The 27,913-nt window shown below is 40.3% G+C and overlaps 1 protein-coding gene across 1 annotated transcript in view; it reads left to right on the forward strand.

Moving 5' to 3' along the window:
• Positions 1 to 481: 481 nt before the first annotated feature.
• The window catches only part of RP1L1 (RP1 like 1), a 38,744-nt gene continuing 11,312 nt past the window's right edge, over positions 482 to 27,913 (forward strand). Inside the window, exons 1-2 of the mRNA XM_065731077.1 lie at positions 482 to 536; positions 14,598 to 15,255. Coding sequence (XP_065587149.1) covers positions 14,617 to 15,255 — 639 coding nt within the window. The 5' untranslated portion in view covers positions 482 to 536; positions 14,598 to 14,616. The remainder of the gene's footprint in view (positions 537 to 14,597; positions 15,256 to 27,913) is intronic.

Genomic DNA, 27,913 nt, shown 5'->3' on the forward strand with positions numbered 1-27,913 from the left:
TTGTTGCAACTTGAGGCCATTAATCTTCCCTTGCATTCAGGCTCATGACTTGAGTACATACGTAAAGAGAAGAAGGTATTCAGTCATGCTTGTCACAGAGCAGGGCAAATTCCTCAATCAAGTCTGTTCAAGGAATAAGGAAATTCATCTTTAAGCCTCATTAGTAAATTATCGTCACTGCAGATGGTGCCCAGCTGTAAGCTCCTTTCTGCTAGTCTTAATCCCATTCCCAGGGGCTACCCTGGGCAGAGCAACCCATTTGTTTCTTTATCAGGAGAAGTGGTTGAGCATACGGCTGTGGGGAAAGCTGTGAGAAGGGGAGCAATGTAAAGCCTTAGGAAGGGAGATGGGGGCCTGTCCCCCCGTGTAGGCAGCAGGTGAGCCGAAGCGCTCCATCTTGCACTTGTAGGGACAAATAACAGGAGGAGGAAAGGTTTCTCTCTGGCTTTTGATCTCCTCTGTGAGCACTCACGTGAGACCCCACCTGGGATGGATTATTGACCTGGACAAAGCTATGTACTTGGATTACCTTTGTGGTAAGTCGAACCTGCCTCTTTCTCTCTCTTCTGTGCATGTGTGAACTGATATAGGGAAAAGGAGCCAACAAGGGAAGTATTGGGCTGGTGGAAAATGGCAAGGTGTAGGAGCTTAGGTGCTAGTACTGATAATATTTTTCAGTGTATCTGTTGCCTTCTCTTAGGTCCTTTGTTTCTTATTAGAAAATGAGTTGATGTTCCTTCTAGAGAATTAGCTGAATAACAGAATCATTAAGGTTGGAAAGACCAAGATCACTTAGTCCAGCTAACAGTTGCCCATGATAAATAAGAGCTGTGCTTATGGTGGAGGCTTGCTGAGGACAAACAAGAGCTGGTGGTTGTGTTTTGCTCCATGGAGCAATGCAGACATTATCACTAGAAGATTTCAAAGGCTGTGGTTTTGTTTTCCTGGGGGGCTTTGCCTTGGATTCTGAGTCTTCTCCTTAGTGGGGTATTTCCTAAGAAAATGAGCCTCCCTTGCTGAATTGAGCTGGACTCCAGCTTTCCTGATGTAAATTCTTCTTGCTACCTGAAATCTCCCTTGCTATTCAGGGACAGCAGGAGATTAAGAGTGGATCAAGCCCTAAGAAGATCAGGGCTCCTGCATGCAGAGCGGGGACTCCTGTCTGTTTTGAGCAGCACTTCATAGGCAGTGAGCCAGGCCTTGAGCCTGGCCTGCTCCAACATGGTCCCTGGTAGCAGAGACAGTAGCTTTTACCACAATCCCAGCTTGGGGCTGAACCTCTGATTGTCTTCTGAAAGATCTGAGTAGCCCACAGGACCTTTCTTATCCTTTCGTTGGCAATCTCCCAGTCTCTCGAAGTACAAGCCAAAAGGGGGAGGCCCAGTGTTTTTGGCTAATGCAGACTTCAAGTAATTAACCCTTGGCAGCTCTACAGTGAGTTAGCATTAAGAAATGAATTAACTTCTGAAGCTGAACTGAGACTTGCAGAGTTGATAACATACGGATCATTTGCAGAACAAAATTTGACCCCTTGAATAGTGCAGGGCACTGAATTTCATCCCAGGTTCTTGGCCTTTCATTTTTTACAGTCTTTATATATTGTGTCATGAAACTCATAGTGTCAAGACTTTGCATCTTTAAGGGCTAAATTAACACAGATAGGAGGAAAGGCGCTGATGTAAATTTGCCACAGGTCTGTATTTCAGCAGATAATTGAGCCTTTGATTAGAAGATCTTGCAATGTTCACTTGCCTTTTGCTCAAAACCCATTTGATTTCATTTGATTTCTTTGGAAGAATATTTTCTGATGACCACACACTTGATCTGGGGATTTCTGCATCTCTGTAGCTTTTTCTGCAGGGTTGGAATAGATATTTGTATTTGCTTTTGAACACCTAATACTAAAGTAGGTTCTTGGGCCACCTATATTCACAATGAATTATTGGTTATGATGGCAACTGATTAGTATTTAACACTGGATATCATCTGCTCCTTAAATTGCTTCTTAGAGCAGATGAAGGCACAAGATAATCTTTCTATCTCCTGCTGCATTTTTATTTTCACCCTTTTTTTTTTTGTTTGTTGGTTGGTTGTTTTTTTTCCTTCTTCACTGGATCTCCCTTGGCTCTCTTTTGGAGCTTTAATAAGATTCTTCTCATTTCTTTCATTTATTTCCTTGTAATCATGATTGTGTTCTTATTGTGCCTTGGAGAAACCTGAATCATTTGGCCAAGTAGGTGTGTTTTATTGCTACCAATTAACGTTGTTATTAATTTGATCCCATTACATGTAAAGAAGGGAAAAACTGCACACTTAAGCACAAAATATGACTTCCACAGCATATATGGTGTTTTCTGTATTGAAAAGATATGTACAATATCTCTATATTTCGTGCAATATAACATACTTCGGAGAGAGAAACAATGGATCCTCTCCTCTCTGCCCTTTACGTCACAATTCTTTTCCTTAATGTCTGTTTTCCTGTATAAGAATAAATAAATTCCAACAGTCTAATCTTAAATAACCTGTAAGAAGGGCCATCCAATTCTTCATTTGTGGATTATTCCAACCTAAGTGACCTCAGTTCCCCCTTTTCACAGTTTTATCTCATTACATCTTGCTCTACGATGAGCAATTCTCATCCACTTGCTCTACGATGAGCAATTCCCTTATGTGCCTGGGAAGAATCAGTGCCTTAACATTTCAGCCACACAGAGGATTATAAGCACAAGGGGAAAATCAAGACCCAGGTGCAGCCAGTGCCAAAACACAGGTTGAGAAGGGTCTTGATTTCATCTATTTGTGCAGTGCCTATGCTCGCCAGCTTCCCCTGACTTATCTCCTAGCTTGCAGCACACTCATTCCTCATTGTTTGCCTACAAATGCTGAAAGCTCCTAACAATGGAGATCCTACTTCTTCCTTGGCTCTCGGCTCCCTCCTGCCTGCCAGCTCTTTTATTTTCCCTCGGGCACTAGTTGGCCAAGCAATGTGTATTTAGTGCTTTCAGACTTTTATTTCCCCCCCTTCTTCCTTCCCCCCTTCTTCTAACCAAACCCTTAATCATTTTGCTGCCCTTCCCCAAAATCTCTCCAAGTTGTCAGTATCCTGCAGGCTGTCTGATGTTATCCTCAGCCTTCCTTCTCCTGCAGGGCATGGAAGTTAAGCTGGTTGCCTTACTTTCCAATGTGTATCTGCTGATGTTGGTGGCCTGGATTGTGTGAGCAGAGCCCAGTATAGACTTAAAAGCTTAACAGGTGATGTGGGCTACTGAAGTGGCTCTGCAAATCCCCCCATGCTTCTATCAGAGCAGCTCACAGGGACAAAATGCACTTTTGTCAGGAAATTGGTCCTATCTCCTTCTTGTTTAGAAAGGCAGTATAAGTCACCATGATCAAAGAGAAAAAGGTTGTGTTAGAATCATACAAGCATTAAGGCTGGAAAAGACCACAATGATCCCCATTCCCACCATGCCCAATGACCTCGTTCCTCAGTGCCACATCTCCACGTCAAACACCTCCAGGGATGGTGGCCCCACCACCTCCTTGGGCAGCTGTGCCAGTACATTGTTGGTCTTTTGGAGAAGACATTTCCTAGTGATTTCCCAATACTCTGATGAGTGGTACTGGATTCAGTTTCCCTTTAAGCTTAGAGTCATAGCATAGCTTTAAGTTGGAAGGGATTCATAAGGACCATCGGGTCCAACTCCAGCTTTTTTCTGTATGGTGTTCCAGGAATCATAACTATCTCTCATGGCAGTGTCTACATGAACCTGAGACAAAGAGAGACCTCAATCACCTGCGCGTTCCCTGAACTTCCTGCTTCATACCCACAGTCCGTACCACGTGCTGGGTTTCAGCTGTGTCTCAGCATTCACAAACCACTTGGAAGGTGCCAAGATTAGGTAATTCCTGCTCATGGACTGTGCAAGGCCACCTCGACACTGTCCCAGCAAGCAGAGCCTGGCTGCCACCGCAGCATCCAGCGAGCTGCGGTGACCTCGTTGTGCATGCATGCCTGATTGCAGCATGGAGGTGGGCAAGCCCGTTCCTGACAGCAAGCCTGGACCCGTGCTGACTGGCAGCATAGATGTCCTAATATGTGCACTTACCCTCAGTCACCTCAGCAGTGGCTTTAGAGAGCTGCTGGAATTCAAAGAAGCAGTAAACCTGTAGAAGATCTGCCTTCTTACTCAATCTGGTGCATTTCTCAAAGTCATGCTGTGCCATTTCTGCTCCTCAAATGTGTTTTTAGACTTTGTTATCCTGGTTCAGTTGATAAAGCTGTGAGAGCAGTAACTGGATTCTTTGCTGCATTATGGAGAAATGTATTAAGGTGCCAGTTAGTCTGCCACTGCTGCACTGGGTTGAACTGGGAGTGACAGATAAGCAGAGCACGGCCTTGAGTCCAGGTGAAAAAATATGGTCTTGTCAAGTAATGAAAACTTTACAGAACCATAGAATGGCTTGTTTTGGAAGGGACCTCAAGGATCATTAGGTTCCAACCTTCCTGCCACAGGCAGTTGCCAACTGCCAAATCAAGACTAGATCAGATTACCCAGGGCCCCATCCAACCTGTAGGGATGGAGCATCCATAACCTCTCTGGGCAACCTGTTCCAGCACCTCACTACCTTAGTGAAAAACTTCCCCCTGATATCTAATCTAAATCTCTCCTCCTTTAGTTTTAAGCCATTCCTCCTTTTTCTATTACTACCTACCCATATGAAAAGTTGATTTCCTTCCAGTTCATCAACTATCTTTAAATAATAGAAGGCCACAATGAGGTCTCCCCACAGCCTTCTCTTCTCCAGGCTGAACATGCCTAGTTCAGATTTAAACATTTAGAATATTGATCTAGAGTTACTTGAAAAAGACACTTGCACTTACAGAAAACTTAAGCATTATAAGTGCACCTTAAAGTAACAAGATGGACCCTGCTGTCAGTTCAATAAATCAGTTTGGTGGGATTTTTTTCCTACTTGAGGGAGCAGTCACTGTTGCATCATGGTTCATGTGGAATCATCTTATACAAACTGCTCACAGATTTCTTTTCTCTGTAGTTTGGTTTTTCTGCATTCTTTCTGCATTAGCTGTCTGGGCTTATTCACCTGATGTCCCTGTCTCTTGGCTGCACTGCTCTTGTGCCCCGAGATCTGGCCATGAGGTCTGGCAGGAACGTGGTTCTGACTTGCCTCCATGAACACCTCAGCACACCCGTAAGCACATCTGGCAGATGCTCTTGCCATGAAAGTTCAGGCAAAGTGAACACTGAAGTTGGACAAACATGGCAATAGGCCAATCCATGAAAAAGATAGCACACAGAGTCCCAGGTATATCTTGCAGTACTTTTCCAGAGTATTCCCTTTTTTGTTGGGGATTTACTCACTCGCTTCAACACGCTGTTTCTTTAAGCTTCCTCAAAGGCATGCAAAGCTTCTTAATAAATAATCTATTTCTTATCACATCTGCCTTTGAGTGAGACACAGGACAAATGGGACGATGTTCACGCATGAATCCAGTTCGGCATCAGATGTAGGCTGGGAATGGGAATGCACTGGTGATGAGGAGCTGAGTGATGACTGTGATGTCATATAAGCTTTGCATTAACTCCTACAAGTTTAGGAGATCAGTGCTTTGAGGATGGGTATGAGGCCCCAGAGAGGAGGTGCACTGCATCAAGACAGCTACACTTCTCCCTAGGCTTTCACAAGGTGCCGATAGCTGCAATATCTGAATGCTTCCTGCTCTGTGGTGTGCAAGGTGTGAGCTGAATTGGCCAACCCTAGCAATTTTCAGGAGAGGCAGAAACAAGAACTGAGAGGGTGAAAATGTTCAGAGCTGCAGTGGTGGCAGGGGTGAATGCAAAAATACAGAAAACCACAGGGAAACCACCAGAGTGCAGAATGGTTTGAGTTGGAAGGGACTCTTAAAGGCCATCTGGTCCCACTCCCTGCAATGAACAGGGAACCCACAGCTCTATCAGTGCTCACGGCAACCCCAGCCTGACCTTGGCTGGTGATGGGGCACCACTGCCTCTCTGGGCAACCTGTGCCCATACTTCACCACCCTTATTGTAAAAGAAAGGAGCCTTTCTAGTAGGGTTTTGAATAGACCTGGGGTAATGGACTAGATAATCTTAGAGGCCTTTTCCAAGCTTAATGATTCTATGATTCTATGCTATTTTGAAAACTGATAAAGTTTATGAAAGTTGAGATAAGCTAACTTATTAACAGGTAGGTGTTGTAGCAAGAAGGGGCAGGAGGAGATTTTGGGAAGATTAAAGCCAAGAATCTGTAGGATTTGGCCACCATCCAGATGTGGGGGGGTGGTGTGAAGGAGACGTAGGTGTTGAATACAACACGGAGACTGTGAGTTGGCGTGTCTTACAAGTGTGGGTTATGCACAGCGAGGAGGGCTGGCGGAGGGAAGGGTTTGTGGTGAAAGATAAGGAGGTGTTCTTTCAACTGCAATAAAAGTGTTGGCAGCTCCACAGCTGGGAAAGAGCTCGGAGGGAGGGGAGGATAGGAGAGGCCCAGCATCAGAGAGCTGCACCTGCTGCTGTGGATGGGGAGAACGATATCACAAGACATGGTAGTGTCACAGGGAGCATGGTGTCAGCAGGAAGAGAGCAAGGGTGGGGAAGAAACACCAGAACATTCAGAGATAAAGATGGAGGTTGTTGAAGGTGGTGTCCATTGCTGTGGCAGATAGCTGGATAGCAAGGGCAACTCCAACTAAAGGGGAGGTGGATTTTTTGGGTTGTTTTTTAAGACCAAGTTCAATATGGATTTTTTTTTTAAATATTTACTACTTGGAGATTTTTGTGGTTAGGATTTAATCTGAATCTTTCTCTCCGTGAAATTTTGATTGTTTCAATGATTTTTTTCTCTTTATTTCTTTATTTTCTTGGAGACATTCTCCCAGCTGCCTTAAAAGAGTTAAATGAAAATTCAGATGAAGATAAAGTTTAATTTAGCTGACAATGTGACGGTGTGTTTGGTTTTTTGTTTTTTGTTTTGTTTTGTTTTTTGGCCTCCTCATCATTTAAACATATTGAATTCACTTTGAAAAGTCAGCAAAGGAGAAAACATTTTTTTTCCATTTTTTCCACTCAATATTTCAGATACTGTATTTTGATAATTCTTTACCATCCTTTTTTCCCCCCAAATCTCCAAAAAGTGACCAAAAATGGGTCAACCAAAGACAGTTCCCCCCAAATCTCTTCTGTTTAAACATTTCCACTTGAAAGTCAGGACACAAGGGATGACATACAGCTGATAAAACATCTTGTCACCACCTGAGTTCATCACCTAGAGCTTCTTCATGTTTCTGAGGCCCTGTCATGGGCTGCCCAGAGAAGCTGTGGGTGCCCCATCCCTGGAGGTGTTCAAGGCCAGTCTGGATGGAACCTGGGCAGCATGGGCTGGTGGGACCTGCCCCTGCCCATGGCCTTGGCTGATCCTAGCCCCTGCTTTATTCCTCTAGAATGGCCCCAGCACATCTGGAAAGGAGCTTGCATGGAGGAAATGCCCATCAATGCAATGCAGCTGGCAGTGGAGAGAAGGCATTGTCCCTTCTGCTCCTGCACAATGCCCAGAAGGAGCAGATGTTCAGCAAATGCTAATCCCAGGAGGTCACAGGAGCCCCACAGAGTCCTGCTGGCTTATCTGATCTGAGAATCTGACGCTTGGGTTCAATATGTAGGGAAAAGAAAGAATAGTTTATTGTTTTAAAAGTGCAGACAAGAAAAAGACAGAGAAATCCCCAAATTTAGACTTTGGCAAGGGTGCCAGAATTGGCAATGCTATCCTTTCTTAAAAGTCTACTGACCTGAATTAAAATTGAAGAAAATGGGAAGGATATAAATCCTGGGGCTAAAGCAGAGATAGTAGATAAAGCAAGTCCACAAATAAATGCAAAAATAACTCAAAACTGTCTGTGTTATTGAACTCCTTTAAGATAAAATAGCAAAAAAAAACCCAAAAACAACCCTGGCTTTCTCTCCTAAACAACAACAAAGAATACATAGGAAAATAATTTGGATGGTGTTCTCAGTTGGGAAGGAAGTCACTATATTAAAAAACCCCATTGATAAAGAACAAGTGGAGGAATCTTTGAAAAAATTGGAAAGCACACAGATCAGCTGGCCTGATCATGTTGGCAGATTAGATATCAGAGAATGAATTGAGAAACCAACTGCACTGCTCCCCAAAGACAACTGATGCTAACTGGGATGAATAAAGGAGAAAGGACTTGGACAATATCTGTGGATTTTTTTGTTGGTGGTGGTTGGTTGTTTTTTTGTTTTTGCCTTACTAACTCAAGCCAAAAGAAGAAAGTCATTCCAGGTGAGAGATTATAGTATAATGGGACAAATGTTAAGGCAGAAATAACTACACAGCTGCATGGCACAAGAAATACAGACGAAAGGCCAAATAACATGATGCCAGAAAGAAAAATTGACTGCTTCTACCACTTGTAAAATTTTATATAGTGTCTAATTTGGCTTGGAAAATTATTTCAAAGAATTTTAGAAGATTCATTTCTGGGTAAGTAAAAGCTGTCCAGAGATTCAGTAATAAACACATTAAAAAGGGTGTATCTAGGATGAGTATACGTATTAAAATGTAGGAGGATCTGATTTGTTTAATGCATTTTGAAATACATTTTTGCACTCTTACAAAACTATTAATAAAACTTACAATTGATAATAGTTTATACATTTCATGGGTACCAGAAATGAAAGTTAAAGGAGCTAAAGAAAAAAAAACAAACCTAGAGACAGTCATAAAAGCAAGATCCATGATGGAAAAAATGAAATTATCACTGATCAGAGTATTAATAATCTCAAGTAATGTAAGTATTAGTTTGGAAATTGATTGTGAAAGGCAGAATTGGGAATGAGCCTTAGGTATACAAGTGTGTGTGGTGCTGCACAGGCATCCTGGTGAGGCACATCTATTCATGTGCTCTTGTTCCTTGCATGTGGTCAGTTGTGTCAGTCCTAGGTTTCTGTCTTTTGTAAGCTGTTCTGCTCCTGCCATGTTGTCACCTACATCTGAATGCATCTATTTATCAGTTTCCTGGCATAAAGATGTACATAATCTTGGACATGCAACATGAAGCCTTCCCTCAAAGGGAAATGCAAAGATATTTTCCCCAGTCTTGGGAGTCAAAGTCTTTGTGTGTTCTTTCAGTACCCAGATCTCTACAATGAAAACTCTATTGCACTAGAAACACCAGTACTCTGTGCTAGGACTCTATGACTCTGTCAGTGGAATGATTTAGTTTTGTTCATACTGGGCTGTGATAAAGAGCATCCAACAGGAGCTGTTATGGTACAGTTGGATTGAGAAGCTTGGGGAAATGACTGGAGTCAACAGGATGTGTAGGGAAAGCGATAACGAATGAGGCACCAACATCCTTGTCTCTTTCTACTCTCAAAGAGCAGTCTATCATCTTGTTTTACTACATTTCACTCATGTGTTTCCCCTCTCCTCGTGTTTCTTCCCAAGCACAAAGCAAATCCCATAACTCAGGAATCTAAACCAAGCCCTGAAGTGTTAAGGAACCAACCTTGGTAAGGTCTACTCAGACTGAGGGCCCAGCCCCCTTACCAGATCTTTGACCCTTTACTCTGAAATGCAAACTTTATGAGCTTTTTTCTTCAGCTTCCCAATTCACCTGTTACAGTGAAGGTGACTCTTTGCAAAACAATAGTGCATCTCAACCACATTTTATTACATGCAGAAGGAGGACACAAGTTCATAGTTTCAAGTCTGTCTTAAGTAAAAAACTGATGTACCTACTCTAGAGATATTGTCTATAGAATTAATATTATTAAATGTAAGGAGAAATGAAAACAATACATTCAGAAGGTTTTCTTTCTTCACAATCCTGTTTTTTTGCTGAGAAACTCATTAGATAATATATCCAGAACAGGAGGGGGATTTACTGTAGGTGAATCTGATCCCTGAGACTAATTCTTATCCTCCAGAAAGCTGGTCTTCTTGATTACCTAGGTTAAGAACAATGTAATCTTCTCCATGGATGTTTGTACCTGGAAATAAAATTTGTACTACTGCACTTTGAAAACCAAATTTTTTCATACTGATGTGGATGTGAGTAAATAAAAAGTAGTATATTCCTACATTCAAAAAAATTAAAATAATACAAGTTTTTTAGTGTCTAGATGATATGGTCATGCTGCCCTTTCTATCCACTGTACCCTAGAACTTCATTATGTGCATCTGGGAAGGAGATGGCTCTCTATGACCATGTTCTAGGTATTAAAGACAATAGTATGGTTCTCTCCCAGTCTCTTCTCCTGATTGCACACTTCCAGTGATTTGCCTTCCATTGGCACATCAGGTACTTCTGTCACATCTCATCCTCATGGTGGCTTTTGTGGAAATCATTCCAGTATGCCAGTATCTTTATTGTAGTATGGAACACAAACTTGGACACAGTATCCAGGTGTGGTCTCAAAAGTGCCAAGCAGAAGGGAATTATAATTGGTCTACATACTAGCAAGGATCTTATACAGTGCAGAACGTGGAAGGCATCATTCCCACCCAGAAGGGCTTGCTGCTGACTCCTGTTCAGCTTCTGATCCAAGAAGCCCTTCAAGGTTCAACTTGAACTTCAACTCCTGCAAGGTTACTACCCATCAGCCTGAGGCGTTTTCTGTCTCTGATTTATGCTAGTTATTTTCTGAGAAAGATCTCAGTTAATTTCTCTAGCCTTTCAAAGTCCTTCCAAATGGCGGCCCTGCTCTCCAACGTGTGGGCTGCTCCCAGTAGTTGGGTGTCACAGGTGAAATTGCTGAGTACCTGGGTGATGGGCAGTGTGTTTTAAACTCATTCAGCCAGAGCGCAGAACGATAATGTCAGCTACCAGAAAGAAAGAAATATTTCAAGTCCAACACAAGGCTTGACAATCCTTTTCAAGTTATTTTAAACAATGAACTGTTTTATTCGCAGGGAATCATTTTATAATCACTGGCAAAGGTATGTGTTCTCTTCCAGTTCACTGTTTCCCTTTTATGAATCAAGTGTTTCTTTTTTAAGAATCAAACTTCTGTCGTCTCCCATGCAATACTTCCACTTGCTCTGCTCGTAAGTATTCATTGTTGGTAAGATCATTTTGCCACTCAAAAAATATTTTTCTTTCTCACAGAGCGGCACAAAGCAAATTGAAGTGAACCATTCTAGAGAAACATGGTTAGATCTTACAAGATGATAACTCATCCTTTTTGTCAGAAACCCACCTTTCCTGAGGAAATTTTCAAATGAAATAATCTCATTTATGATTTCCCAAGAACGAATACCTGGATTTTTAAATCACCCTCCATTTCAAATGTTATCGGTGACCTACAAATTATTCTTCAGTCTGAATAAATGAATTTTTAAAAATAGCAGCTGCAATTATTTGAGTGGAAAGAGAAACTTCCAGTAAAATGGTGAGCGTTAATTTATCAGCATTAAAAAAAACAAAAGAAATAAAAAAACCTAATAGACACATTCAGTTTAGACAGAAGGCACAGACCTTTTAGCTGTAGGTGAGATTAACTATTGGAATTCTTTGCTTTTCAACAAGGTAGATTCTTGATAACTTAACATACTGAAGTCTGGATGATTTCATAAAGGTTTTCTTACATCGAAAATGGAGGAGGGAGGGATAGGAAATCATCTGAAGTTGAGCAGACATATAAAAAGTTCTAAGAACTATGTTCATCTTTGCTGTGACTCTACTGATTTTCCTGGATTTAACTGGAGTGGACTAATCTGATTCCAAATTATGACTGATGAGTGAGTGGGTTGGTGAGTTGCTCAGGGTGGTGGATCAGGAAAATTATCCATACCTCTGTAGTCCTTTATGCAAGAGGAAAATACTGCCTCTTTGGTTTTGACTGCATCTATTTATACTGGTATGATTGAGAGGAGTGTCACTGAGTCTGATTTACACTCCAGTGACATGGACGCAAGCAAGAAAAGGATTGGGTAAACTGTGCATAAAACCCAGTGGATTTGAGAGCCTTCTCCAGTAGATTAGGTAGCTTTTCTTTCTATCTTTAGCACTGCAGTCCTGATTAACCCTCCAAGCTGTGGTCAGTCGTTTTGAGGACAGTTTGATTGACAGCATGTAACCTGGTAACAATTTTCCCTGTGTTATCTGGTGCATTCAGTCCTGGAGGTGGTTGGTTTTTGTCTTTTACTTTTAGTATTTTGAAACTCCTGGATATTCAATGAGAAAAAGTCAGCTTGAGCAAGCGACATGAAGTATTTTGATGTAAGTACATGCTGAGACTTCTCTTTTATGTATCTATAAAAAGACGTTTTTCGGCAAGATGACCATTTTTGTTGCTTTGCCAGATATTCAACAGATTCCCTTTCCATTTCTGAAAGAAACTGACAAGAAAACAATTTTCCCTGTAGGAACTGATTTTTTTTCCCCCACATAATGTTTTTGTGGAAGTCTCTTTCTTCATATTGCTTACTACTTCTTAAGTTACTGTCTGGCAGAACTTTAAATTTCAGGTGGATTACCAAATTTATAACCTCATAAGTATGGGACAATATTCCTTTGGATCTCTGTCAGTGATCCAAAAGGAGTCCTGTGAAAATGTCCCCCAATAAAATCGGTGTTAGAAAAACATTTTATTTATTTGTTTGATATTTTACTTGCTTATCCTTCTTTCAACATGGTCCAGCAGTATGAGATAGTAGAATAAATCACTGGGAAGCTGTTACATGCCTAGGAATGCAGCCAGAGTATTGTGGGTTACCAATGGTCTAGAGACCACAATTTGTCTGGATGAGTTTGTTTGGAAATTACACTGCGGGTGTCTGAAAGCTCTGATGTCGGTCTCACAGAGGAAAAAGTTGGGGTCACATTTCAGAAAAATGTTGAAAAACAGAGAAAAGAGATTTTTATTGTCTGGAAGATAGGGTGATGCATTGACCCTTAACTGGAAAATAAATAACTGTATAATTGCTTGGTGAAATATGTCCATAGAAAGAATAAATCATGCTGAAATCTTTCAGTATGCAAAGATATGAAAAGGCAGAGAATTGTCGTGATAATAATCTTTCAAATTATGCCTAATGTCTTTTCTCACCTCCGCAGGTTAAATCTTCAATTACTGTAGAAATGAATTTATTGCAATGCAAAGTGCACTCTCTTGAGAGTATAGTATAGTTAGAAAGTAACAGTTTCACTCCAAAATGTGGTGAAAATTAGTGTTTACAGGTTGTTGAATGCTGCACCTCTGAAAATCACTGACAAAATTCCCATTATTTATAGTTTTTGCAGAACCGGTTCTCTAATGAATACTTTGTTAGTAGGATGGCTATTTTCTTGAAACTAGAACATCATTGAGATGCTGAAACTTACCTGGAAAAAAATGATGTCATTAAAAATATATTTATTGCTTTCTAACTCATTTTTGAGCGCTAAAAAATTATTTCTTGTAAAATTTTCATTTTTGAAGTTGTCATAGAAAACTGCAATGGACTAAGAATGTAATTTGGAAAGTAAGCAGGGGTTTAGGTGCAGCCAGAAACCACCACCAGAAATGACATTGTGAGACTTTCTACTTCAATCTGAGTGGTTAAATCACTCCTTAGAATCACTCTAGATGTTCATACATCATCATTCATCATATTCATTATAACCAATATTTTATTTTAGAATTGGTAAACAGTGTTTGTAGTTAGGTTCCTAAACCTTCACACTCAAACACTGAAATGAACTTAGCTTTAAAAGTGAAGGAAAGCTCCCATACAAATTGGACAGATATTAACCTTATTTCTGTCCCGAATAGGCTGAATTCAAGTTTTCCCTTTGTTTAGCAGAACCAAATTTTTAGTTCTTTTTGAGGTCTTGAGATATGCCATACTGGTTTTGTTTGTATAACTGGTATGAATTTTCATCTTGATCTTGCCTTAGCACACTGTGGCATGGCCATGTGGAACTATTCTGAACCTAAGCTACTCTTGGTACATTCAGGAACAGTGTGTGCTACAATGTGCACTCACTACGTGAAACAGGAGTTGGACCTGAGGATCCTTGTGGGTCTCATCCAATTTGGGATACTCAAGGGTTCTATGAGGATTCAGTATTTTTTGTTGTTGTTACATGCCAGTTCACAGGCTCAGTGGGTTACATGAGAATTTCATCTCTGTTTGTGAAAAGAAAACCAAAGTAATCACTAGCTCTGATGGTTTCAGAGAAAACCTCAAAGATATAAGGAAGACACAAAACTCAGAAGGACAACAGTATACAAATATCTGTTTCTGTGGGTTTTGCCTGGGTTCTGATTAGTGGTTTTGTGTCTCGGGGGCTACTGACACTGACTGAGTTCTCACTGGCATCTACAGGACAAGGATAGTTTGTGTGAAGAGCAGTGTTATGGCTCATCTTGTCGCTGTGTTTTCTCACATCTACCCAAGTCACAGCTCCTTGTGTCAGAATCTGCCCTTCCTGAACCTCAGATGGTAAAACAGTTGGGAAGAAAACGAACTTGAGTCCCGTGTGAGCTGGGCAGTGATTCTGCATGACTCAAACAAACTTTAATCTATTTTTGCTTCTCCTATAGTTACCTTTAAGCAAGAGGGATGACTCAGGTGCCTGCTGACTATCTGTCCACCACCAGCTCCTACAACTATGATCAGCCCCTTCCCTCCGTGGCTCGGACAAGCACTGTCACCCAGGTCCCCCCAGCCAAAAAAATAACCTTCTTCAAGAGTGGGGATCCTCAGTTTGGGGGAGTGAAGATGGCCATCAACCAGCGAAGTTTCAAGAGCTTCAATGCGCTCATGGATGACCTTTCTCATAGAGTCCCACTGCCCTTTGGAGTACGGACCATCACCACCCCACGAGGAATACATTGCATTAGTGAGCTGGACCAGCTAGAAGATGGAGGATGCTACCTTTGCTCCGACAAGAAATACGTCAAGCCTATTAACATTACTTCTGCTGGACATAGACCAGGTCCTCCACGAAATGGTCGTCCCTCCAGTACCTTGAGAAGAGCAGCCCAGGAGGGCCGACTAGATGATTATTCCACAACTTTCACTCATCACGGCCCCAGAATACCCAAGAAAATCACTCTTGTTAAGAATGGAGAAACTGGTTTTCGGCGCTCAATTATCTTGAACCGCAGAAATGCTCGGAGTTTCAAAACGCTCCTCGATGAGATTTCAGAGATTCTGCAGTTTCCAGTGAAAAAGCTCTTTACTGTTGATGGGAAGAAGGCAAGTGTCTCTGTTAATTTATGAGGTGTTTCCATATCATTCCATATAGTGCAAATCCTATATATCCTATGATGTCTAGTATTTACCCACACTATCTTAGCCTTTTTGGCTTGTGACTGTCACATTAGTTACTTCCCCATGAGTTACATAGACGTATGATGTAAAGCAATCCTCTTCATCCATCTAACAATTTCACATATCACATGCTGATTTGGGCTAATGGGAGGCAACTTCTGACATGACCAGAAGCTCAGTGTTCTGCAGGGCAGGCACCTTCATCATGGAGTAGAGGAAGCTGATGCTTTGTAGTATTTCAGCTGTCAACAGAAATAGGCAATTTCAGCTGCAGCTTTATAAGCAACAGTCTAAATGACTGCAGGTATCAAAAAATGACTTTGTTTAAACTCAGCTACCTTAATGTCGGTGTCTAAATGTGTCCATAGGTGAGCTAAGTAGCTAAGCTTCCATGTAGCTGTTGAAACTAACTGACAATCAATTGAACTTGACACTGGCCAAAGATAGGTGCCTATTTTAGAGGCCTTCAGAACTCGTTAGATTCTTTGTTTTCAGCTTTCATGGATTTATTTGCAAGGTGAAGTTTACCACGTCCCAAAGCTACAACTATATCATTAGATTTTAAAAGTGTCAGATCACTACCTCATCCATTCTGCTGAATTCCTGGCATCCTCCCTGGTTTGATATTGGCCCAGAATAACCATCTCCCAGATAATTTCTGGGAACAGTTTAAGAGTTAGGGCTTGTGACCATTCACTGTAGGAAGTTTGGATATGGTCAGCCCATGTTAGTGTTAGAGCAGTCAGGCTGTTTCAGTTGGCTCCCGTGGTGTAGAAGAGGCACTGCTTGATTTACTGTTACAGCCAATTTGAATTAGAGAAAAAAACAATCATTGCTGCTTCCAGGATGCTTTACCATCTAGAGCATTATACTTTGCCAATGATCTTCCCACTTTTCAAGACTTGGGTTCTTATTCAGTCTGTATGAAGATGGTAATCTTGTGTAGTGGTAGTAACATTTTCATCTTCAATTTTTGAGAATTTTTACACTGTGTTTTTAAAGAAACCTTATTGTCATAATGTTCTTGTGAGTCACAAATGAGTTTTCTGCAGTTTTCAGTCAATATAACCCTTTTTATTCCTGTTTGTTATAAACAACAATATATTAGATGGGCTTTAGAAGTAACATGCACCCTGTAAAGACTTCATCTTTATTATTTTTCTACCTCTATCTTTCCTCCCACCTTAAGAATTGCACTTGTCTTTTACTTTTTTTACCTACGCAGTGGTGTTTCCTGCTAATGTTTTCTATAGGTCACATGAGTGTAATTTGGAAACATATCGATGAACTTTGCTGTGGCTAGATTATTTTCTCTAGCATGCCACAGAGTTTAATATTATCCTCTGTGTAGTGCTTTTATTTTCCACAGTAAATCCCAGGGTTCCCTTAGAGACCTAACCCATACATATCTGCTATCCATCTCCTTCCCACCATGTTTTCCATCTTCAGAAATGGCGTTTTGAATCAAACCATCACCCCATGATCTATTCACAATCTCTTGGGATTCTTTTTCATGAATAGGAAACATTTCATAATCATCTTATTGATGGTCTAGAAGTGCATCTTTTTATATTCCATTTTCATTCCTTTTCTTCCTGTGCACCTATCACTTATCCCGGTGTTAGCTGACTATCAGTGTTGTCAGCTTACGGGTATCACAGAATTATAGCAGTTAGAATGGACCTTAGGAGATCACCTAGTCCATACTCCTGCTAAGCAGGTTCCCTACAGCAGATCACACAGGAAACTGTCCAGGCAGGTCTTGAATATCTCCAGAGGAGGCTCCACAACCTCTGTGTGCAGCTTATGCCAATGCTCTTTCACCCTCAAAATTCAGTTTATCCTCTAGGAAATGTGATTTATTGCTATATTTAATAGCAAACTTCTTAAAGCCTTATTGTATTTTAACTATTCCTAATTTTAATCATTTACCTCTTGCTTTCCAGCAGTTCTTACTGCTTTTCATTCATGTTCGTACTTATTGAAGCTTATACCCTGGACAGGAGTGCAAAGCATTTTTGAACCACAAGATTTGTGGTTCATTCAGTTTTGGGTTTTTCCAGTCTCTTCCTTTTGGTAAACCAAATTCTCTAAACCATTTCTATTCTTCTTCTGCCTGAGTTTTCTTGTCATGCCTCATCTTCAAGATCTCTATTCCCTGTACAGTTCCTCATGTCCCAGGTTTTCACTAGATACTAATGGTTTCCTTGAAGAGTGAAAATGGCAATTCTATCATACTTTTTGGGGTAATTTCCTCAAATGATCTTTGGCTGCTGCTGAAGACTAATTTTGACTATGTCTTACCTTTACTTCTATTTACATTTTCTTTTAGTGACAGTAAATCATGCCTTCATTCTCCCATGACTATTTATATGTCTCATTTTCTGGAGTAGTTGTTTTTGCTACTGCTCTCTTCACATAATAATTCAAATTCTCTTTTAATAATTTTGTTTGATTCTTTCACTGCATGTCTATGTAAATTTTTGAAAGCCTTATTACAAAGACCACTATTTCCTGGAAAGGACACAGAGGGGATGCAGGTCACTTGGAAAGCACTACTTCCTATTTACCACCAACATCTGCCACTGATGTCATGGGCCAACATAATAAAATAGGAGGCATTTCAGAACAACACGCATAACTTTTGACATGCATTCCTGTGATATGACAGTTGAGCATAATAATGGTGAGATTTATTCCTGAGCAGTGTATCTGGAGTACTGCCTTATTGACTTTGTATTTGTCTGGCTCATAATAATACAATCCTTAGCAAATAATAGCAGGTCCAGTGTCTTTTTTGCTAATATTTTTTCCTCGATCTCCTGAAAACCAAACAGATGAATCCTCTCCCACAAATGGATCAATGTCTCTTTCTATTAATGAAAGTGCTGTCTGTAGACCTGAGAGCATTGCTCCTTCAGTCTGCGTTTGTTTTCTTCCACTACTGTAACTCCAGATTTAAACTTAAATCTTAAGTGAAATCATCACTGGAACAGAATGCATGGTTATCTTATCCCAGTGCCTCAAATAAACACAGAAGACTTCAAAATTACACATTTTATTTTCCTGCTATATCTTTATGTGGATATAAACTGAGATACAGGAGGAACAGGCTTGTTGGGTTTGTTATTTTGTGTTCCTTTCATGAAGCATTTAATTCAATTGTAACTCATAAGGAAATAATTTCAAACTGCAAATCTCACTAGCTTTTGTACATCAGTACTTCTTTCTCAACTTGTCTCAGTTATTTTTATGACTCTCATTCTGCCTTTATCTATTTATTTATTTATTACAATTGGCTGTAGTCTGAAATTTCACTTGTGAAGGGGAAAATGCTAGTGATTTCATGAAGCCAATGGGCTGAATATTTTACCACTTTTTCTTCCCTGATGCAACCCATGACTTTCTTCTGATATTTTGCTGTGCAGAATGCTAAAACTGAAGGTGGTGGTGTAGTTTCAAAGTCCATTGGAAGCCAGTAGAGATCTTACTTTCAGGATTAGGTTACTTTGCTGTTATTTGTCCTTTTTCTTTTGATACCATCCATTTACTTAACTCTCACATTTTGAAAGTAACACAAGTTTTTGGGAATGACCAGAGTTTTTGTCAGTTGTTTCTTTTGTAACCTGAATTATGGGGCTTTAATTGCTCCCAGGTTTGAAAACTCTTCCAGCACTATGAATTGACAATTAACTGTTGATAATCACAAAAACACTGAGGTCAGTAGAAAAAATAATTGGAAGATACCAATTCCCATGTCAGCATAATTCCAAAGGACTTCTATTGCACAACTGAATTTCTGTTCTGTCTCCTGAAGCTTTGAGTTGGGTGAAACCAATATTTTGTATATTATTGGATTTTGTGCCTACTTGAAAGAATGAGCTAGCCCTGCTGAACTGAATAGGTGTTTAAAGGTCTGTGCACTGATTTCAGCAGTCTAGAGACTCTCTTCTTGAGCTAACAATTGTTCCTCTTCTCAGTTTCTAAAACGTAGTAAATTTAATGTCTGTGGTGCTGGAAAGAAATCTTATTTCTTTGAGCTCAAAAAAAAAAAAGCAGTTAATTTTTCAGTAAGTGTAAATAGCACTGCTCCTTTCACGTCTAGTTGTTGTTTTCAAGGACCAGCAATGTTTTTTATTACCCAAGTAGAGAAATCTGTTCATTAGGTTATCATTAACATGTCATTAACTTGCCAGTGAAAACTTGTGAGAGTTTGTGCACTAAAAAAGAGAAGGGCTTAGGCTTATTTCTTCTAAATCTGATCACCTTACTAGGCATATATGATGGGGATCATTTTGCCTGTTGGAGGTAATTATGTCTTTTATTTTATTTCTTAGAGAAAGATGAGAAGACTGACTCAACCTAAACACTTAACTTTAGGAGAGATAAACCCAGGAACAATTATTCATACACTTGCTTTAAAGTACTGCAGATATTTGAATAATAGCAAACCCAAGACGTGGAGTTCTGCATCTGATGATCTCTTGCCAGTTGAAAATTGTATCTTAGCTCTTTTTTGCAAGGAATATTATTTCTTCACTAAATAAGAACCTGTTGTGCTACTAAGAACAGGTATCTCAATAACAAAACATAGAGTAAAACATGTAGATTTTCTTCTCTGTCATAAATAATTTCATCCCTGAAATGGAAGCTTTTATGCAAACCACTGGATGGCCTTTCTCTGTGCATCAAACTATAGGAGATCAAACCTAAGTGCATATTCCCACTGTCTGTCTCTAGAGTCAGAAGAGAGTCTCTTGTGGCAAAGAGATGGAGATCACAGAAACAGCAGAAATCCTCACAGACATTTGTGGTACAAGAAGTGACTTGTAGGATTATTTGACAGCAACTGCAAGCTAGTAGAGGATTTCCCTTGCAAATGTCACTCCTCCAGGAACCACCAGCTGAACACTCATTAGGACTTGTTTAAATCACAGGAAGCCAGCAACACAGCCACATCTATAGTTGTAAATCTCATGATTTCTGGACTTACTTCAATCATTAGGCCATCCTTTTACTGGCTGTCTTTATATAAAACTAAAATCAAAACAAATTCTTCCTTAAAATCCAATACTCTTTCTTGTATGGCATTTGAAACCACATTGTGTTGTGGAAAATAGTTTGCATAGTTCATGGCTACTGGTGGCAATTACCATGAGCTTCTCAAATGGGACTTATCAGCTGTCAGAAGAGTTTTCCAAGGGATGTGGCTAGTTTTTTTTGTTTGTTGGAGTCCAGCCAAGACTTGGATATTTTTTTTTAGGCATGCTCAAGACTGTAAGTTATTATATTCGATGAGCGAATCTGATCTGCTATGAAGATACGCAAAGCAGATGACCAGAAATGCTGTATTTCTCTAAAAGAGAAAACATTTTTATATTCAACAAAATTTCCTTGAGGGATAAGAGAATTACTGTGTGAGTTAATCAGGGACAATCCTGACCAAAGGAATGCTTCCCCAGGCACCACTGGCTAGAGAATGTAAAGGATTAGCCATTAGAAGTTCCTTGGGGTAGGGAGCTTCATTTTGCTTCTGTGTTTGTGTTGAGTTGGGAATGAGAGAAAAAAGGAGCTGCATCAAGCCTAAGTGATGTAAGTATTCAGTGGAAGAAAGGAAGGTGGATGATCATCCATCAAGAAAGGAAGATGGATGATCATCCATCCCAGCCTTAAGCAGCCTGAAGACCTAGGTCAGAGTACTTTGACCCTGAGAAAACATAGCACCATCTGGCTATGCCCATCTTATGGGTCTTCCAAAATATTCCCTTACCTACAAAACTGGATGCATCCATCCAAGCTACTTACTTGAGGCACTACAACACTGCCTGGAGAGGCTCTAGAGTCTCCCTCCCTGGAGATTTTCAAAACCTGAGTGGATGTGTTCTTGAGCAACCTGCTCTGAGTGGCCCTGCTGGAGCAGGGTGGGACCAGGTGGACCTAGAAGTCCCTTCCAACCGCAACTGTTCTTTGATTTTGTGATACTGTGGAAAGTTCCTTGCCGTGTGATGACTCCCAGATCTTCCCAGGAATTGTGGGAGAGTGTAGATTCATCCAGGTTTTAAAAGCACAAAAGACTATTCTAGTAATGGAATAGTACAGGCATCTATATCACAGTGCTCTGGATACACAACTGTTTAACTTATTAACAAAGACAGAACCTTTATTTTTAGTTGTTACTACTAAAAGTATTATCCTAACTTTTATTACTAAATCATTCTTGATAATAATAATTATATTTTCAGTGATCTTAAGGTACAGGACAAGGAAACAGACTTGCCTGACATATTTCTTGACTCCTGACATATTTCTGACACATCTGTATAGCCATTTCTAGGATGTCTAGAAATGTAGACTGCCTGCAGGCATCCTCAAGGCTTCTCATGTTTGGGTTGTCTACCAAGCTCATCTATCTTAATGACAAGTGTCATCTAGACCCTTACTGACGGAGTAGGGAAATGAGATACAGGAAGGCAAATGAGCAAGTTTAAAGGTTTAAATGAGGAAAGAAGGGTGATTATTTCCCTTCTTGGGATAGTTAATTTTCTCATTCCATGTTGCCATACTCTCTGTGACACTTGTTTTCTTGCTGTGTTTAGGTATGAATAGTTCCAATCAATTTCAGACCCTCATCTGGTGCGAACCATTGTTACCAAGTGAGCTGTACCACTTTCCACCCACCATGCCAGTGACTCATGGTCTAAAAACAAACCACAGGTTTCAGGTTCAATATTCTCTGATTCCATGCCAAAACCACAGACACTCCAATGAGATTTACACAAGCGATCTGTAAACCTCATCAAAACTTTCCATGAACCTGATCCATAAGAAGACATGTATCCAGGTGTGTTTTATGAACCTTTGAGATGCCTTGAAATCATTTGGCCCATTGCCTTACAAGATGTAGTTAAATGGACTCCCTGTGCTAGCCTTCTCCTTATCTAACATGTACCAAATCTAATACTTTCTTATCTATCATATACCAAATGCAAATTATCTCCTTAGCCTGAGGAGATTTTGTTCTTTCAATAATAATGTAGCAAAGTATAATTACTTTCTAATTCTTTTGAATTTAATCCAGTGCTGTTATTGAGTATGTGCAATAATGTTTGTTAGCGTTACGCTTCTATTTATTTATTCACCTAGGGTACAAAAAATAGCAGAATTCTACCCTCCCCTGGAAAAGCTGTGAATATTCTTCTAGTAATTTAAATAGAAATCACTGGTTCTGAAAACAATTTTTGCAAGAAAAGCAGTTTTTTGGTTTTTTTTTAATATATAGAAATATTTAGTTTTCCAAATACAGATTTAGGAGCTTTTAGCCAAAATAGAAGAAAACAGAGTATCTTCTGCATTGACATTAATTTGTTTATTCCTTTGGGCTATGAGCAGAGATTCCAAAGGATTCTACTTCAGCTTAGCAAGGTATAATTCTCTTTTGACAGATATCTTTTCTGAGATAAATCTGCCTAATATCAAGGAGCTAATTCTATAGCGCTGCCAACTTCAAGTCTGTAGTAAAAACTTAACAAACTGGAGTGAATAGTCTGGCCTTGATATAAATACTCCTGTCAAATTAAAGCAAGGTTTCCAGCTAGGCATTTTGATTTTTTGTCCTGTACTTCTACAGTCATACTCCAGAAGCTGACCATACTAGGCTGCACTGTTAGTGCTCAGTGAAGAATAATGTGCAAATGCTTCATGTAAGAAGTCTTCAGGATGGTAAGACAATGGAGTGGTGCCATACTGGGCTCTATTGGTGCTCTATAGGCTTGATCTGGAAGCAGTAGGTTTATATACCCAGTCCCAGTGTCTCTCCGTACAGCTAGTTGGAGCACATCTATGTTGTGCTCCCTTCTTCCCTCAGCTTCCAGCTGAAGTAGTTGTGTAGGTATTTCCCACGTAGAAAGAGAAAGGAATTTTCCTGTATCTGGGCAGTTCTAGTAGGCTGATGTTTTGAGAACTGTTATGAACAAACATATTAGTTAATTTCTTTAGCATCTGAACTAATGGACAGGCCCATACTTCCCTGAGACAATTAGCAAATAAAGGTAGTAGCACGTAATAAGCTTAGAAGATTATCTGCTATTGCAAGAGCCTAGGATACCAGCATCTGTCCTGCTTCCTGCATATGCATTTTGGGACCCTGGGTTTCATATAGCCTCTAGGAGATCATAGTACTGATGTGCCATGGGAGAGAAAGAGATGATATGTAGTGTTTTCTGGACTAATCAGGTGAGTACTACTGTTTGCAGAGGATTAGATCCATTTCTATGCATCAGTTCCCTATTTTGAGTTCAATATTAGCTTTTGCTCTGCCTTTCTTCTCATGTGACCAGAGAGACTTCTGGCTGCTCATCAAATACACACCCTGCCACGTCCATGTGGTCCACCAGCCTTTCCCCAACTGGCAAATGGGCGTTCCATGGCAGGAGGGCATGTAGAGGGCTGCCCGTGCTGATGTTAGAGAAAGCGAGGTCAAGTAATGCACTTTCCTGTACCTTCCACCTTCCTTTCTTCCACTAATTTGCTAATATGTATGTGGGCATGGAGTGGCAACACCCCATTACTCACATTCTGACCAACAGATTAGCATAGCTTTAAAAAACCACTCCCCAGAAGCACCTCTCTAATTCCTCCAGTGCAAAATCTGGGAAGAGAAAATGGGTTCGTCAAATTAACAAAACATGAAATTTATTATTACTGAACTGAGATACTCAATTCCATAGCCAATATCCCCTGCATTAAATACAGTACAACTATGAAATAGAAAATTTATCTTGTAAATCTGAACAAAATATACAAAGGAACGGATGAAAGAACTCAAGGAAATGGGGCAATGAGTCAGCATGAGAGGCAATGAACTCAGCCCGTTAGGCTCTTGAACATGTCTGTTACAAGTTTTTCCTGTTTCTCTCTCACATCTCTGTACTTCTTTAAAACGTGGACCATGTTATGGACTTGTGATCTCAACCGTGTCTTGTGTTATTTCCCCATTCTGACTTTCTCTCCCTGACTCCTTCACATGTCTTTGGTTGGCTGGCAGCCAGTAAAGGGAATGCAAAGTGTACATCCTGCTGTTTACCTTCATCAGGAGCTTGTATTCTTATTCAGCTTCTGAGATAAGTACAGACTCAGTGAGTTCTCTCTTCTCTGGTAAAAGCCAGAGGACAGAATGTTCTCTACAATAAGATTCTTTAAATTAGAGATATTATGCTTGTCCTGCTTCTTTTTTTTCAGTACTGATGGCTTTTGCATTATTAACTGTGTTGCAGTAGCACCTAGAGGTGCATTCTGAGATCACAGCCCCTTTATTACTCTACAGTTCCTAGTAAGATTTTTGCTTCCTGGCCCAGCACTTCCCTCACAACCTCCATCATTTTCTTTGTTCTTGATCCATGTAGAGCTCAGTAGAGAGGTCTTGATTTGTCCCACTGGGACTTGGATCTGGCCTTGCTGTAGGACTGAGAGTCATCATTTCATTTTTAGGAGTTATGCAATAAAACTTCACTGAGAGCCAGTTTCTGCCTGCTGAGAGAAAACTACTAGAGATTCCCTGTAAATTTTGTTTAGACCAGTTTTTGTCTGAGTTTCAAGTGCCTTGAACTGTCAGCAGCCTTTCCCATGTATTCATGTGATAGGGTAACTATGCTGAGAGAATTCTAAGGATGGAAATCCAAAGGAACTCCATCCTAACCCCTCAAAGAACTTTGCCATAAGCTTTTTGTTTTCTTCCAGTTTATTCCTAACTCTTCACTTATCATACATTAGAATATACTCGCAGGTGCCATAGTTTTGAATTAAGCTTGCAAATGAAGACAGTTTTCTAATAGTCACTATTACATCTAATAGTCACTATACATCTAGAAAATGTACTGGATGTATCCTTGAGTTTCAGGTGGTGGTTTGGTGAGACACAGGTCTCATACTTACCTTGTATCCTCTCTACCATCTTCTCACACATCTGAGATACTATTGAGATACCATCTCAAACTGCTCTAGGCCTCTACATTAAGATAACAGCACTTAACCAGTTGATTTTTCCTCTCATCAGTTAGAGACAAACATGTCTGATGGGGTATGTATCACCTGTATCAGGTGGCTTTCCTGAGGTGAAACAACCTATCCTCCAGAAATATTAGAAGCTCTCCACCAAGTATGCAAGAAATGTAAATGGTATAAGAGGACTGTTATCATCAAGTTCATGGCAAAACTGCAGGGAAGGGCATTCCCTTCTCCATCACACTTCTTTCAGGCAATGACAAGATTTTGAAAGTTTGCAGGCAGTTGTCTTTGTTTTAAAATACTATGTTGAACTGACATGCAATACTGTTTTCTCATAATAAACTGTCCTGGCATGGTTATTCAAGAATCTTGCCATGGCAGTCCAAGGGAAGTTGGAAATCTGCTTACCAGAAGGATTTCCTTACTGGTTCCTGCTCAGAAAAGATAATAGCATCTCTGAGCAAAGAGAACGTGAATATTGGAAGAAATCTATGCAGGCCAGTCAGTAGCTGCCACTTTATTTCACTGGGGCATTGCCTAATCTCCCACTTTCTCCTCTGCGTTAAAAGTAAACACCAAATATTTAAGGTTTTATTAGGTGACTTTCTTAGAATGAAGCACATCCTACTCCAATGGCATTTATTTTTCTCCACTGATTGTGATCACTAGGACAGATAAGACATCACACTGCTCCTCATGTTGATGACTACATGAGATCAGCAACCACACGTTCTGCAATAAATTACAGAATCACAGGAATGATGAGGAGTGATGAGACTTCTGGAGTCTTCCCTCTCACCTTGTCCAACTCCTCTATTCAAACCACAGCTAGAGCAGGACCATGTCCATTTGGGTCTTGAATATCTCACAGGATGGAGACTGTGCTTGTTTGAGCAACCTGTTCCAGTGTTCAGCCACTCTCATCGTGATTTTTTTCTTATGCTTAAGTGGAATTTCCTGTATAAATAATTGAATTATCCAATCCAATAGAGGTCAGACAACAACAGACTCTAATGTCCTGTGTTTTTACTGGTTGCAATGAAGCCAATGAGCCCTTTAAATTCTTTTAATTCTTACTGCTGTGAGTTTTCTCTCAGATCTATAATTTTTGGCCTGTCATGTTCTATTACTGATATTCCTTATTTCAAGATTATGCTACATGTGCTAAAATACAGCTGAAGTTAGCAACAACTACATTCCTGAAACAGCAACTACCAGTAGCAATTTATTAGATTAACAAGACCTTCAGGAGGAAGCACAAGGATGGGTGCCTTGGGCTGCTATTCAATATTTAGCTCAGACAACGCTTACTGGTAACTTTAGAGTGTTGGTTGGAGTTAATTTGTTTTAGGATAGGTGTCTATATCTGTCCTAACCATTCCAAGCTGTTTCTGTACCAAAGGAGAAAGAGGGATCTCTAGAAGATAGTATACTAGGACACACTAGGAGGGATGTCCAATGCAGGGTACAGGAATGGCCCTCTCTACATGGATTACAGCAGTCTTGGTTGAGTAGCTTAGTCCTAGATGCCTAATTTTTATGTTCCCAGAATGTGAGGAAAAACCTAGTCATTAACTTTCTGCCCTTTGTTTTCAACTTTTGTAAAAGGATGCCTTTTCCTTCTCACACATCCTTCACAACGCACCTAAGAGAAATGGTGACAATAAGGTTTGCTGTAAGAAGCTGTTTATGAAAAGCACTGTACAAAACCTATGTCCCCGAAGTGGTGATTGTAGAGTAAGAGAATTCCTAACAGTTAGACAAGGATCATGCTCAGGGAGGCGTGGTTCAGCCTTAGACAACAAGATCCCCAATGGTGGAATTCGTATTGTCTCCTCTGTGCAAGACCATTCCCACTTCATACACATCCTGAACAGAGATTCAACATCAGATTAGTTTTCCATAATTTCATTAATCAGATCCATGGTTCCATCTCTTTCTCTGGGGATCACATGCTTCTGATGTACAAATAGCTGTTAGTCACGGTGTTACTGACAAATCCCATAATCTGATCTCTCACACCACTTGACCAGTTCTCTGTTTGACATCCTGTTTCCTTCCCCAGCATGGAAATCAGTGACAGAAAATGCATGGAAAACACAGTTTCAAAGAGTTGTAATAACTCCTAATCTGGAGGTTGCTGTGTCCGAGCAGAAGAACAGGATTGCACCTCTTTGGGATAGCACAAAGATTTCATGCCAGTAGTGTGATGCAGTTTCCAGAAAAGCCAGAGGAAATTCTGCACATTGAGTCTCAACAGCAGACACTGGCGTGCATACAGCATCAGGAGCTGAACTCTTGATGTCAGGAATGATTTTTATGTATGCCTCCAAGAAAGGCAAAGCTGAGGAGCAACGAACGGAGCATTGTGAAATGCTGATTTCCAAACATAAGTGAATTTCTACAGCCATTAAATTAAAGAGATTAACCCTGCAAGACATCAGGCAGCAGATCTATTTTACAGGAAAACCACTGCTAAAGAGCTGATGATGCCAGAAGTACTAGGTGACAGAGCCCTCATTTGAAATCACACAACGTAAGAGAATTCTGTATGCTTTAGCTTGTGCAGTGTATCTAAATG

The sequence above is a fragment of the Cyrtonyx montezumae genome, unplaced genomic scaffold (assembly GCF_038088225.1).
Source record: "Cyrtonyx montezumae isolate F1298 unplaced genomic scaffold, pur_monq_1.0 scaffold_13, whole genome shotgun sequence".
Taxonomy (NCBI): domain Eukaryota; kingdom Metazoa; phylum Chordata; class Aves; order Galliformes; family Odontophoridae; genus Cyrtonyx; species Cyrtonyx montezumae.